This window comes from Mchenga conophoros, linkage group LG7, assembly GCF_057382185.1.
Source record: "Mchenga conophoros isolate Kocher_MC1m ecotype Shallow Benthic linkage group LG7, M_conophoros_male_GT1.1, whole genome shotgun sequence".
NCBI lineage: Eukaryota > Metazoa > Chordata > Actinopteri > Cichliformes > Cichlidae > Mchenga > Mchenga conophoros.
Genome location: NC_140532.1, coordinates 56,125,097 through 56,139,185, shown reverse-complemented (window position 1 = coordinate 56,139,185; position 14,089 = coordinate 56,125,097). Strand labels below are relative to the sequence as shown.

The following is a 14,089-nucleotide window of genomic DNA, read 5'->3' as shown; positions in this document are numbered from 1 at the left end:
CTGGCAACCCCTCCGAACAAGTGTAGTAATCGTGCTGTCATGAACTTTAATATTTCCCATATAAACTGGGGCTTTCAGAGTCTGAAAGCTGTAGCACCTGAATAATCATCTTAGCTGTATTTTAGCAGATTTTATCACCGATTGCCAAAAAACACTTACAACAGAATAGTAGCAACCAGCTGACACTCCGGCAACATATCCGTTCCAGCAGTCTTGACAAACCAAAGAGAAGGAGAGCAGTTTGTTTTACTGAATCATCTCTCATGTCTCTTAATGTTTACTTTAAAACACTCTCTCCCGCCACATCTATTATTTCTGCTCTAATTGTATGCAACCTTGCCATTCCCCTCGAGCCAAAACTGCAGAGCTGCCAGTTCATCTTACATCTTTTTGACTTCACTTCACTCTGCTCCTCACTCTGATCTTACACCACATATTTGTCTTTGATGTTAGACTGTGCCTTTCACTCGGAACTTAAGTCACTGGTCTCCATTAAGTGGTGGGATGTTTATGACTGGCACAGGGCCACAGAAGTGATATTCACAGCTTCTTTTGTTTCAAGACTTAGACAAGGCTTAAAATAAGACCAAACAGCGTCACAGTAAATAGATGAAGGAACTAAAATTACATTTTAAAAAAATCAAATGTTATCCAACTAAGAGCAAATCTGGGAATACTAAAAGAAAAAACACAGTACTAATGCAACGTGGCCTGGAACTAAATCCCAAAGTGACATATTTATATTGCTTGGTTTACCTGACTATAAGTCTAATATCCAAAGATATTCAGTTGAGTTTCTTTTTTTATTTAAACAAAGAGTGCCCTTATGTCTTATGATTTGAAAGATTCAGAGGTTGCTCTTCTGCTTTTGTAATAGTCATATCTTTGTCCATTTATTTATTTTTTATACTCTATGCTGTACAATCCTTCCATTTTCTTAACGGTTTATCCACTTCAGGGTTGGTTGGAGCCTATCCTAGTTTTTTTTTTTTTTTTTTTTTTTTTTTTTTATAAATGACATCAGAAACAGCAGTATGCGACATTACGTGATGGCAGAGCTTCAGTTCATCCTTTGTCATTTTTTTTTTTTTTTTTTTTAATAAATAGGACAGGGGGAATGAATGAGAGAAAGCGGGGGAGAGAAAGAAAGAAAACCAAAGGGGAGAAGAGACGGTGAGAAGGGGGGGGAAGAGAGAGAAAAAAAAAAAAGAACTCCTGGGTCACCTGTATGGAGAAAAAAAAAACAAACAAAAAAAACAAACAGAGGAGACAGCAAACAACAAAGAGCAACATAATAATAGAGAAAACAAAGCACCATCACAATAAACTAGCTAGTCATAGATATCAATATTTACTAAATAATAAACGATATTGTGCAGCACGCAAGATAGACAGCGCACAGTGTGCTTTGAGGCAGCAGCCAAGAAAGCTTTAGTCCGCGTCTGTGAATACCCATGTGTGCATACCTGTGTGGATCAGCATGCTTGCATTCCAAAGGTTTCTCCATGTAATGATCTGCTAGGGAGTGTGGGGGGGCCACAGCCCCGTCCTCCAGGGTGTGAAGTGGGTATGGAGGAGATCAAAACTCCAGACATCCAGAGGCCCCCAGAATACAAGAGACCATGGAAGACCAACAGAGGGGCAGCCGCGCCACTGTTCCAGTAAGAGCTGAGGAGAGTCCCAGATGAGGGCTCGCCCAGCAGCCGCGGAGCAGAAGTCAGGGGGAGTTGCAGTGACGCGCCCGTGAGCTCCGCCGGCCCCCAGCTGTGCCTGAGTGACCGAGCCCCAGGCCGAGAGGCCGGGGGCACCCCACCTCCAAAGGGGCCCGAGCGAGCCCCAGGCCCCAGGCCCCGACAAGCGGCCGCCAAGGAGTGAGCCGGTGTGTACCCGGACGCCCACCCCCAGATACAAAGAACCACCAACACACCGACACCTGAGGGAGTCCGCCACCGGCAGGGGAAGTGGTGGTGGGTGGAGATAGGCCTCCAAACCTTGGAGGGCCTGAGGTGTCCCCAGAGAGGTGGCGTCTGATACCCAACCTGACATATAGACACAGACATACGGGCACACACAGACACAAACATCCATTCCCACCCTCATGCTCTCATATGCACTCACTCCACACTCAACCAACGTGGAGACAGACATAAAGAGACGCTGTACACACAATCACACTCCCCAAGCGTACTCTACAAACCGGGTCTAGGTACCCTTGCCCCTGGAGGGGGGAATTGCACCCAGACCCAGGTGGTGTTACCCTTTTCCCTGCGGTGGGGAGAGGCAGACCACCCCGACTCCGCAGCAGCAGGGAGGCCCCACACCCCAGACCGCAGTCGGACGGCCAACTCCTCCTACTAGCCCTCCCGCTCCAGCAGGCCGCAGAGAATGGGGGTGGGAGAAGACTCCAAACCTCCCTCCACCCGCTCATTGTAGTGTTGATGCATATGTGTTCTAAGGTGCAATTAAAACCCAGGAGGGCATGGAGCTACCTGCCAAGGAGCAGCAGGTAAGCGCATAGTCCCTCCTGCTAGCCCTCAATGACTAGTTTTCATGGGACCAAAGGGATGTTACACCCTGGACAGATCACCAGGTTCCTCACTGGACTAATGCAGATACATAGACAACCTTTCACACCTAGGGCCATTTACGACGAGTTCATGTGCATGTTTTTGTACTGAGCACCTGGAGAGAACCCATGCAGTCACATGTAGATCGTCCATACGCCACTTGACAGCCAAACTGGGTGGTTATTTCAAACCCAGGGCATTTTTGCTGTGAGGCACAGTGCCAAGGATCCCAGCATTATGCTGCCCCTGGTCGTTTGACCAGAACATTAATATGAAAGATAATGACTGGAAGAGGACTTTGTTCATAGTGAGTCTCTCAAATAGATAGCAATCAAGTCTTTCTAGATGCAAGTCTGTCTCCTCAGGAGTAATCTTAAAACCTCTCCTCTCAGTTATGTGGGGAGTTATTTGAAGCACTTTTTAAAACTAATCTCTAATAATCTCAATTTTAAGTGGTGAACAGGACATAAAAACTGCAAGTATAAAATTACCAGTTGACTCTGATAAAAACTTCTTAAAGCTAGTTGTTTTCTGAAGAAAACATCCAGATGTGCAAAAATGACATTGGTCACACAGCCTCTTATATCCTGATGATCAGAGATCAATCCTGCACTCATAGCTGTTGACCGAGTAGGAAGCTGGAGCCAACAATCAGTTAGTCAGCAAGTTACTTGGTTACAATCTCTTATTATACTTCTTTTTTCCCAGTCTTTAATTAAACCTTCAGCAACAAACCAGCAAATCACCACCAGAGAGCTTTTGCTTTTTATCTACAGACTTTCACACCAAGTTTCACACTTTAGCTCTTCATCAGCTCTGTTACCAGGACTACAATACAGATGTAACGCTGGCTCATCTCTGATAAGAAAAAACAGTCCAGCAGTCAACAGAGGGATGTGTGTAAGTACAGAAGGGAGTCCCATTAGAGGAACCACGTCACATTAAAGCTACCCTCCAAATCTCCAAAGGAATCAATCTCCTGATGTCAATATTTGAATAATCAACCAGCACTTAAGGAACGAAAACATTATAATACTGTGGTTTTATTTCTGGTCATTCCTGATAATGACTTCAGAAGCTGTTTAGTGTTGTTTTGATGGCTTTGTGTGTATCTTTGTTTAGCTGCTTTGTTGTTATAGCTACTGTGTTGTGCTAGTTTATAGTTGAAGAGTTAAAGGGGACCAAGTGTGTTCATTTTCACATTGAGTTCATTGTATTCTTGAACTCTACTAAAGTAGGGTTGCATGAGTCATACTTTCATACATATTCATATCAATTAATGATTATTTATGTTATAGAGGAATTTGGTGCTGCCCCTCATCTTTGGGAAACAACTAATTTTTCACTTTTAAAAAATGAGTTAAATGGTTATTTGCTAAAAAATGAAAGATATGACATCATTATTGATGTTGGCTGTAGTCTTTTATAGGTTGTTACATTAGTTTTAGATGCATCAGCAGAGGAATTACTGAGAGATACAGTGACGAACACTATAACATTCTATGTTCAATGTTTAAAAACTAAACAGGAAAATATATTAAAAAGTCAGAAAATCAACATTCAAAATTTGAAGAACATATTTCATAGTATCTAACCTGGTCTTCATGTCTGGCTGCTGACAGCTGTGATCCTCGTTGTGCTGAGGCGTAAACACACACACAGACAAAATATAGAAGTATTTAAATAGAATCTAAACCCGTCTTAGCTTCAACAATTTAGTCACAGCAGGAGATAAAACCTCATTAGGCCAAAACCCTGATCTCTAACAGGATAAAGGAAAAGCATTTACATAATAAGAAAGTTAAAAAGGTCAATACCTCATCAGGATGCTGAGACTTGTGGGATGCCAGCTTCAGCTCCTCACTAGGGAAAGAAAAGACAATTCACACATTTGAGGGCTGCACTAAAGGCAGTGTAGTCGGGTCCCAGTGATGTCTGTGTCACCAACACTGCTATATGCTTAAATCTGGTGATTCCCAGATATTCGCATCTGTTAACATCTCACCTATACAAACCCAAGTAAGCATATCCAATACACATCTGGCTAAATATTCTAATGCTTAATGACTTTGTACTGCTACAAGAATCATTACTGATATACACAACAAATATATTAGAGGCTATTTTTGTAAATGATGAATACATTTCAATTAGGGTTGCAACGATACTCGTATCGATATTGAACCGTTCGATACAGTGCTTTCGGTTCGGTACGCATATGTATCGAACAATACAAAATTTTTAATTTATTTTATCAACTTTTCTTCTGACGATGCTGTCTGTGTTGAGAGCTCAGTGGATCTGCGTTTGACTACTCCGCCTAGGCTGCACTGTCGAGTGCAGATCCACTAAGCGCAGCGCAAGCTAGCAAGACAGAAGCTAACATGGCAAATTGAACCTCCCCCACCCTCATTCAGATCTGGCCTTTGGAACTATTTTGGTCTTCATGTGAAGTATGACCCTGAAGGTAAGCGCGTCATGGACAAAAGTAAAACAGTATGTCGGATGTGCCACGCAATGCTCAATTACATGGGTGGGAACTACTGCGTTAGCACAGTCAGCTCGTTAATGTGTTGACGCCATCCAGCCCCACGCACGGGGCGATTCACGGTAGCTCGTTAACGGAGATTTGCCGTGTTGTGGCGTTAACGTCATTTCAGATTAACGCTGACAGCACTAGTGGGAACACAATGAATATGACTGCACATTTACACCGACATCATCCTAGTGCAAAGACAAGTGGAAGTAGACAAAAACAACAAGCACGCATGCTACAAACTTTACCCGAGTCATTTAGACAGCCGTTAGCACATGATTCTCCTTATGGGGACCTGATATGTTTAATATGCTGCTGAGAATATAGCCCAGAAGAAGCTTATAGTATAGCTTTTATTTTGGAAAGAGCCATTTCTCTGTAATAAACTCTCTTTTCCAAAGATGAGTGATTTCTCGATCAGAGAGATTTATTTTTTTTATTATTTTGTTGTTTCAGCAACATTAAATATAAAAACTGTACTTTTGAGTTAAAATATATATTTATAATTTTAATAAATGACTAATTAAAAAAGCATGAACATTTTTTGTATCGAAATATCGAACCGTGACACCAAAGTATCGAACCGAACCGTGAATTTTGTGTATCGTTGCACCCCTAATTTCAATGATGAAATGTTCATGTTGAGCACCCATTAGTTCCCTTCAACTCTCAAAGATGTCCTTGCCAGCTGATACTCCCTAATCTAAAGACTATAATATGATCACACAACATCTGAAGTAAATAAAAGCACACAGGGGTTATTAGGAGACATTCATATTGCTGTTTGTTTTATAAGCTGTACATGTTCTCCCATTAAATCGCATCTCTCTACAGGAGATGCACTGACCAAGCAGCCAACCCAAATGGTGATTGAGAGCTACATATGGCATCAACCAGAGGCAACAGGCTTGATTCTGAGGCTAATGTGAAAGTACACTAAAGTGCAAAGCCACTGATGGATCTTACTGATGGATCTTGACCTGAAAATAATAAAGCCAATGTGAAATTGCTAAAAGCTGATTATATGCTAGAAGTCAAATTCAACACCTTCCATCATAACAACTGTATGACTCACCAGTTTGGATTGTTAACAATTAACAACACAGACAGTTGTAGCTGATTACTATTTGAAATTTCCAGATACTGAGTGAGCCAAAATTTTGAGAAGATAACCCATTGTAAACCATAGAAAAGTTCAGGGCTGGAGTTAATGTGTAGAAACAGCTACAAAGAGCTTAAGTATTACATCATATTCAGGCCATCTTCTTTTCTACAAACTTCAGTGCAGTCTTTCATTGGTCGTGCTGAGAAACCAAAAAAGTATGTCCCTAAGAACACACTGGCCTCCACTACAGGAACTGTGGTTATGTGCAGTTTGTGTAAACACCTCACTAACTTATTTCTTCTATTCTTTACTGATTACAAAAATCTCTACAGCAGTGTCCAGCTGTTATTCAGACATGTCTGAGCTAACTATGAAAACTCAACTTGCTCATGGACTCAGCTTTTCTACCCAGCTGTGATATTTGAACAATTGTTATTTTCCTATTTCTGAATTAGAATTCTGAACTTTCAGTTCATGTCTATAACTGTCACTAAATAAGAGATATCTGTAAAAATGCTCAGTGGATCTTAAAAAAAAGTTAACCATTACTTCAAATGGATTGTTTCAAAACACGATGGATTTATATTTGGAAACCATTCTCAGACTTTAGAAAAGCTATTTCTATGTCTGTGATGTCTGAGCAGGGACGATCAGAGAGTGCTGTTTGCCCCTCCCACAAAAGCAGCACAGAAAATTTTCAGAAGCTCTTTCACGAACCTAGCTCTCTGGGCCTGGGTGAGGCTTTAACATATTAATGGTCATGAAGTTAGCAGTACAAATATAGGGAGGTAGAGGGCCACCACAGTTTAAGATGTTTTGATGTATGCTCAATTATCCAGGTAAGTAAATCCCAAAAGGTTGATTCTGTTCATCTAGATGTACGATTTTCAGTGAGAGAAACGTTTCGTCGCTCATCCAAGTGACTTCTTCGGTCTCCGAAATCTCTTATGGGAGGCACAGTTCAAGATATTGACAGTATAAAGGATGAACCACCACCGTGACGTCATTTTCTAAAATGTACATAATCTATGTTAAGATATTCTCTGATATAAAGAGATCAGGCTACAACTAAAATGAACAACCCTCTGTGCCAAGAGCAATGGCCACTGACCACTGACCTGACTTCAGTGTAAACTGAATGTGAGATTGTCAGTGTACATTATATGCTGTATATACAGACAATTTTCATACAGCCATGATTGTGATGAAACTGATGTCTGACATTTATTAGTTTAGTAGTTTCTGAAAATATAACCAAAAAAGTCAAACATTTTGCACAACAATCCTAAATCTTAAAGTAGTGAAACGTGATGAGCTAATCTACATATTAGCTCTCATCACTTAGAAAGACACGTGTTGTTCTGTGTCTGCTGCCTACATTCACTCATGACACAGTCCTATTTTAAAAGGAGTAGTTTATATACTGTAGTGCTTTACAACTAACCTACCTACACTACACTATTTGACTACAGTGGGGCAAAAAAGTATTTAGTCAGCCACCGATTGTGCAAGTTCCCCCACTTAAAATGATGACAGAGGTCAGTAATTTGCACCAGAGGTACACTTCAACTGTGAGAGACAGAATGTGAAAAAAAAAATCCATGAATTCACATGGTAGGATTTGTAAAGAATTTATTCGTAAATTAGGGTGGAAAATAAGTATTTGGTCACCTCAAACAAGGAAAATCTCTGGCTCTCACAGACCTGTAACGTCTCCTGTAAGAAGCTTTTCTGTCCCCCACTCGTTACCTGTATGAATGGCACCTGTTTGAACTCATCATCTGTATAAAAGACACCTGTCCACAGCCTCAAACAGTCAGACTCCAAACTCCGCCATGGCCAAGACCAAAGAGCTTTGGAAGGACACCAGGAAAAGTATTGTAGACCTGCACCAGACTGGGAACAGTGAATCTACAATAGGCAAGCAGCTTGGTGTGAAAAAAATCAACTGTGGGAGCAATCATCAGAAAATGGAAGACATACAAGACCACTGATAATCTCCCTCGATCTGGGGCTCCACGCAAGATCTCATCCCGTGGGGTCAAAATGATCATGGGAACGGTGAGCAAAGATCCCAGAACCACACAGGGGGACCTGGTGAATGACCTGCAGAGAGCTGGAACCAAAGTAACAAAGGTCACCATCAGTAACACACTACAATGGCAGGGAATCAAATCCCGCAGTGCCAGACGTGTTCCGCTGCTGAAGCCAGTGCATGTCCAGGCCCGTCTGAAGTGTGCCAGAGAGCACATGGATGATACAGCAGAGGATTGGGAGAATGTCATGTGGTCAGATGAAACCAAAGTAGAACTTTTTGGTATAAACTCAACTCGTCGTGTTTGGAGGAAGAAGAATACTGAGTTGCATCCCAAGAACACCATACCTACTGTGAAGCATGGGGGTGGAAACATCATGCTATGGGGCTGTTTTTCTGCCAAGGGGACAGGACGACTGATCCGTGTTAAGGACAGAATGAATGGGGCCATGTATCGTGAGATTTTGAGCCAAAACCTCCTTCCATCAGTGAGAACTTTGAAGATGAAACGAGGCTGGGTCTTCCAACATGACAATGATCCAAAACACACCGCCCGGGCAACAAAGGAGTGGCTCCGTAAGAAGCATTTGAAAGTCCTGGAGTGGCCTAGCCAGTCTCCAGACCTCAACCCCATAGAAAATCTGTGGCGGGAGTTGAAAGTCCGTGTTGCTCGGCGACAGCCCCAAAACATCACTGCTCTCGAGAAGATCTGCATGGAGGAATGGGCCAAAATACCAGCTACTGTGTGTGCAAACCTGGTAAAGACCTATAGTAAACGTTTGACCTCTGTTATTGCCAACAAAGGTTATGTTACAAAGTATTGAGTTGTATTTTTGTTATTGACCAAATACTTATTTTCCACCCTGATTTACGAATAAATTCTTTACAAATCCTACCATGTGGATTCATGGATTTTTTTTTCACATTCTGTCTCTCACAGTTGAAGTGTACCTCTGGTGCAAATTACTGACCTCTGTCATCATTTTAGGTGGGGGAACTTGCACAATCGGTGGCTGACTAAATACTTTTTTGCCCCACTGTATATAAAAAAGACAGCAGCATAGACAGTGTTGTCAGGGAATTTATGAATCTGGATATTTTTGGATGCCGGAACTAAATGATTTGTTCAGGAAAATGAGTTTAGCCCCATGTAGGTCATTCTTAGGATTTGTGTCAAAGTTAAAACTCTGAAGCTATGTGTGACTAATAGCCCAATCACAGCACCATCTGGGTGAAATATTTAGCTGTCTGCAGTATAATTACATTCCCCATGCCTCTATAGCATCCTGCACTCTAACACAACAGTGCGCTCCACTGTGCAGTTCTTTTTGCATATTCTGTGTTCAGAGGACATCACAAACCTCTCGTCTCAGTTCCAGTTGTGCTTTGTGTTAGGTACTAATTATTCATTTTAACATGCTAAAATAATTAAATGAGATGAGGAAAATGTCAACATTTCACCTGCTAAATATCAGCAGGTTAGCAGTTGAATAACAGCAAACTGTTTTTTTGGTCATTGTTAACAATAGAATATCTATTCTAAATTATATTTCTAAATTCTAATTCTACAATACATTTTTTTTAGATAGTAAAAAATAGGGCATGATGTAAAATGAGTTTACCACTCCTGCTTTAGATAAAAGACGGACAGACCCTGCTTACAGATCTAAATATCTTTTGCTGCCTTCACACTGCAGGAAATCGATGATTATTTAAATGCATGATCACTTTAATTCATATTCCACATAAAGCACAATTTGATCTCAACTGGACTGGATCATTAAAACGGCTGCATACTTGCCTAAAACCTGAAAAAAATGCCCCCATAAGTGTATTCTTTCTCTTAGTGTAAAGACATACAGAAGTACACTCTGAAGACATACATATTCTCACATAATGAGCCATCTATTTACAAGAAAGAACAGCCTGAAAAATAAGTGACATGTCTCATGTAGTGTGTCTGCTTGCTGTCAAGAGTGTTATTTCAAACAAGACTATGACTGAATACTTTCTTCGCAAAGCTAATTTTGATGCTGATTTCAGACAATCATCTCTCGCTTTCATGAATCCCACAGCTGTGATAAATATAAACATCATCTGAACTGTTTATTTATACTGCAAATCCAATTTTCTGCACTCTTCCATTACGCAGGTGGCCTACAGCTGAGTTCTCTATCTTAACACCCCCTGTGTGACCGTTTTAACAGTAAAAGAAAAAGTGAAAGAAATGAAAGCATAAAAAAATATCCAAACCAAATGAAGTTAATGAACAATATTTTTGGCCTTCAAAGATAAAATTACAGCAGCACCAAAATAACACAATCATGACACGTATGTGAGCTACAATGTTTACAGCTGTTCTTTCATAGCACAAAGCCACCTTGTTTCCGTACAAGCCTGAAAACCCTCTCTCTTGCCGTCTCTCTCTCTTTCTCTCTCACACACACACACACACACACACACACACACGCACATGCTGATGTCACAACAAGAGAAATAGCCTTGTCGGAGCCAGGCGGTCCTAGGAGGAGAGGAGGGATTACATAACAGGAGCAGAGTGAGGAAGGACGTGCCTCAAAAAGGATGGCGGAAAACATTGTTGGGACAAGGCGGGGTGGAGGTGGAGGGAAAGAAAATGTAAAACAACAATATAAGACTGTAACATGAGTCATCCATTTAGAGAGCTTTTATTTTCAATTATTTAGGCAAAGGCAGAAAAAAAGACAAAATTGTGCTTGAGGAGACTGGAACCGTTACACTGTCACTGATGTCATTTGTTGACATTTTTCATCTCCATTTGCTGCCTCTACATGCTACATATTGATGACTATAATCCAGCCAGTTAAATCCATGTGGAGCTCTGCAATTTAAGGGTTCTGATGACTCAAGGGGACGTGTGGCAGGATGATGTAAAGGCTCCAAAAACACACGCATGGACACTACATATTTACACATGTACACAGAGGTACTTGACAGCTTGACAGAAACGCAAGCTCTATAAATAGAGCTCAGCGGCAGACTGGAACTTCACCAGAAACAAAAAAACAGAAAAGAAAAGAAGAAAAAATATGCCATAAGAAGAGAGAATACTTTTATCCTGAATCAAAAGCACCATGTTTCAGCTTACAACCAAAGATATACTGCTGAGTCAGTGCAAATGAAAGACTTTCCACATCTACATGTCAACACCAAACACATAGAAGGAATTAATAATGTAGATAACACGCTGTAAAAAAATGTCCAATTTTAATTCAGATAATGTTTTAAATGAACTTGAGCAGAGAAAAGTCAAGATATAAGGATCATGTGGCTAAGGTTCATGATTCACTATTTTCACACATACAGCTTCTCTACTATTTTTGGAAGAAGGGGTTGATTATTATTTCCATGTTCAATCAGTTCAATCCCAGGAGACGATGTAAATCCCATCAGAAAAGGCAGCTGTCATAAAACATCTGCCGAATCAAACATGCGGAGCTACCTGCTGTGAAGACCTGATGTAAATGAGCAAGCAGCCAAAAGTTGACATGTGAGATTACTGTGTCGACAAAACTGCAGATTCAATCAAGATATTTCAGGATCACATTTTGTGACATTTTTAAGTATAGTTAAGGCCTTAATTTTGCATAAATGGCTCTCAGACTTTTTAAGCATCTGTGAAGACACACTGTCAAAAACATTGCAAACACATACATCCAGAAATGTAAAAACCATAACGTGGATTGTACAGTTAAGGATCTCAAACCTGAATAATGAATGCACACTCAATCTAAATTTCCAGTCAGGTGTCATGATTCAGGAATGTTTAATAGGAGTACTACGCAAATGGGCTTTCTTTGCTGTGTTTCTAAACAGTATTGTACATTGTCCTCCACATCCATTATCACACAACAGCATGCTCTGACTAATTGTACTTTCCACAACAATTTAGAGCATATTTACAAGTGGAAGCATCTCTCTAGAGAGTTACACATGTTGCCAATTCAACAGCACATTTGACATTTCAGCTATAAAAATAAAAGTATTTTTGACCCATTAAGGTAACAACTAACAACTGTCAAGCCACATTCTCACACAGTCCTTACTGAGCGGAATTAGAGCTTGAAAATGCAGACTGGATTTTTAATGAACATTTGGCCCCCAGGACAAATTTAGCAGCTCCAAACTAATGAACTGGCTGGCTGGGGGTCACCTTTACGGGAGGCAAGAGGCAGGAAAAAACACATTAGTTATCATGAGTACTCACATTTCCTTGCAGAGGACGCCAATACGCTGGTTTTCTGAGCTGCTCCCCTCTTTTGACAGACTGAGCTCTTCCTGATATTTGGAGTTCTGCTGTTTCAAAGCCTCAAGCTGAAGAGGAGCAAGATGGAAGAAAGGAAAGAGGGTGAGAAAGACACAGGGACTACAGGTATACAAGATTACACCTGATCCTTATTATTATTTCTCTAGAGGAAACAAACAAATATTGCAATTGTGTGCTGGTCAGTGATTTTTGGATCCCGTCTGGAGTATTTATGCTTATTTCATCTTGGCTGTAATTAAAGCTGCAATTACTCAAAGGAGTTTTTGTTCTAACAGTGATGCTCTGCAATTTTAAAGAGTTTGGTTTTGTTCTTCTACCTCATTACTTCAGTGTGAAATGTCTCATTTCAGGCTTTTTATCACTAGTGAGGGATATGAGTGTTTGGCCTACCTGTGTAAATGCTATGCATAAATAGCTCAAACAAAGAAGTTACCTTAAACAGGAAAAGGAAAGTCAGAATTCAATACCAAGAGAATGAAGCAAGAAAAAAAACAAAAAAACCTTAATTTTGGATAATTAATTTTGGATTTCTTCATAACATTGCGTATGTAACAGTCAGTTAACAATATAAAACTCCACTTCTCATTCGTCCATATATCAACAGAAATCCCTGTCCTACTAAAGACATGTTTATGATCTTTCTTTCACAAAAAAATGAAAGCAAAGGTGAAAAACAGTCCATAAAGCACAGAAGCTGAAAGTAGTGACTGTCAATTTATCTGAATCCCCATCTAATCAATTATCAAGGTATTTACTGGCTGGGATAATCCCCAAAGCTTTAAGTCAGTGACCACACACATGAGTGTCTATGGTTTAATTCTCTCCTTCTCTCCCTTATTTAAATTCCAGCAACATTTTTGAGCTCTACAAAACACACAGATATATTCAACATCTTGTTCTAAATGATCGTTGCATTCCTTGGTTTGCATTCAAGAAAACTGCAGTAAGAAAAAAAGAATATCTGGGTCACTAAGAGTGAGACCAGAGGTAATACCTAAAATACACCAGCAGACCAAAGAGGCAAGCAGACAGCAGCATGAGCTGGAACTAAAAATAAAAGCCCCAGAAAGATCTATTCCTTCAACTTCACTGCAAGAAAACTTTTTTGTTTCCCATTTGAGTCACATGGCAGAGATTCCAAACACATCTGAAATCACTCCTGAAGCTTCAAAGCGCTTCTCGGACACATACAGCGCTGTGATATCAGCTGCTTTAGAACAGCACCAGTCAATAATTAATTAACGAGTATGACTTTGAAGTCTATGTTTTTGCTGAAACAAAAAAGAAAATAAATACATTATAAAAACCTCATGCTAGCCTTTTAGAGCATGTTTCCATTTGCACATTTACACATTGTGATATTAACTGCAGCTGAGCTTCAGAGTTTTTTTTTATTCTATTATGATAATGTCCAAATTGAATGCATAAACACATGAAGACACACAAACAAGCACAAAATACAGAATTATCCAATAGGTTACAGGCACAGGCAAGGATCATTCACCTGCTTACAATGACCAAGAGATACTACTGTATTAGA

At 40.3% G+C, this 14,089-nt stretch overlaps 1 protein-coding gene across 2 annotated transcripts in view; it reads right to left on the bottom strand.

The window, feature by feature from the left end:
* Positions 1-14,089, bottom strand: part of clip1b (CAP-GLY domain containing linker protein 1b) — a 46,820-nt gene that overhangs the window by 10,042 nt on the left and 22,689 nt on the right. For both annotated transcript variants that reach the window (XM_085280326.1, XM_085280327.1), the window contains 3 exons: positions 12,490-12,596; positions 4,385-4,430; positions 4,163-4,206 (listed from right to left, as the gene is read on the bottom strand). In XM_085280326.1, coding sequence (XP_085136452.1) covers positions 4,163-4,206; positions 4,385-4,430; positions 12,490-12,596 — 197 coding nt within the window. The remainder of the gene's footprint in view (positions 1-4,162; positions 4,207-4,384; positions 4,431-12,489; positions 12,597-14,089) is intronic.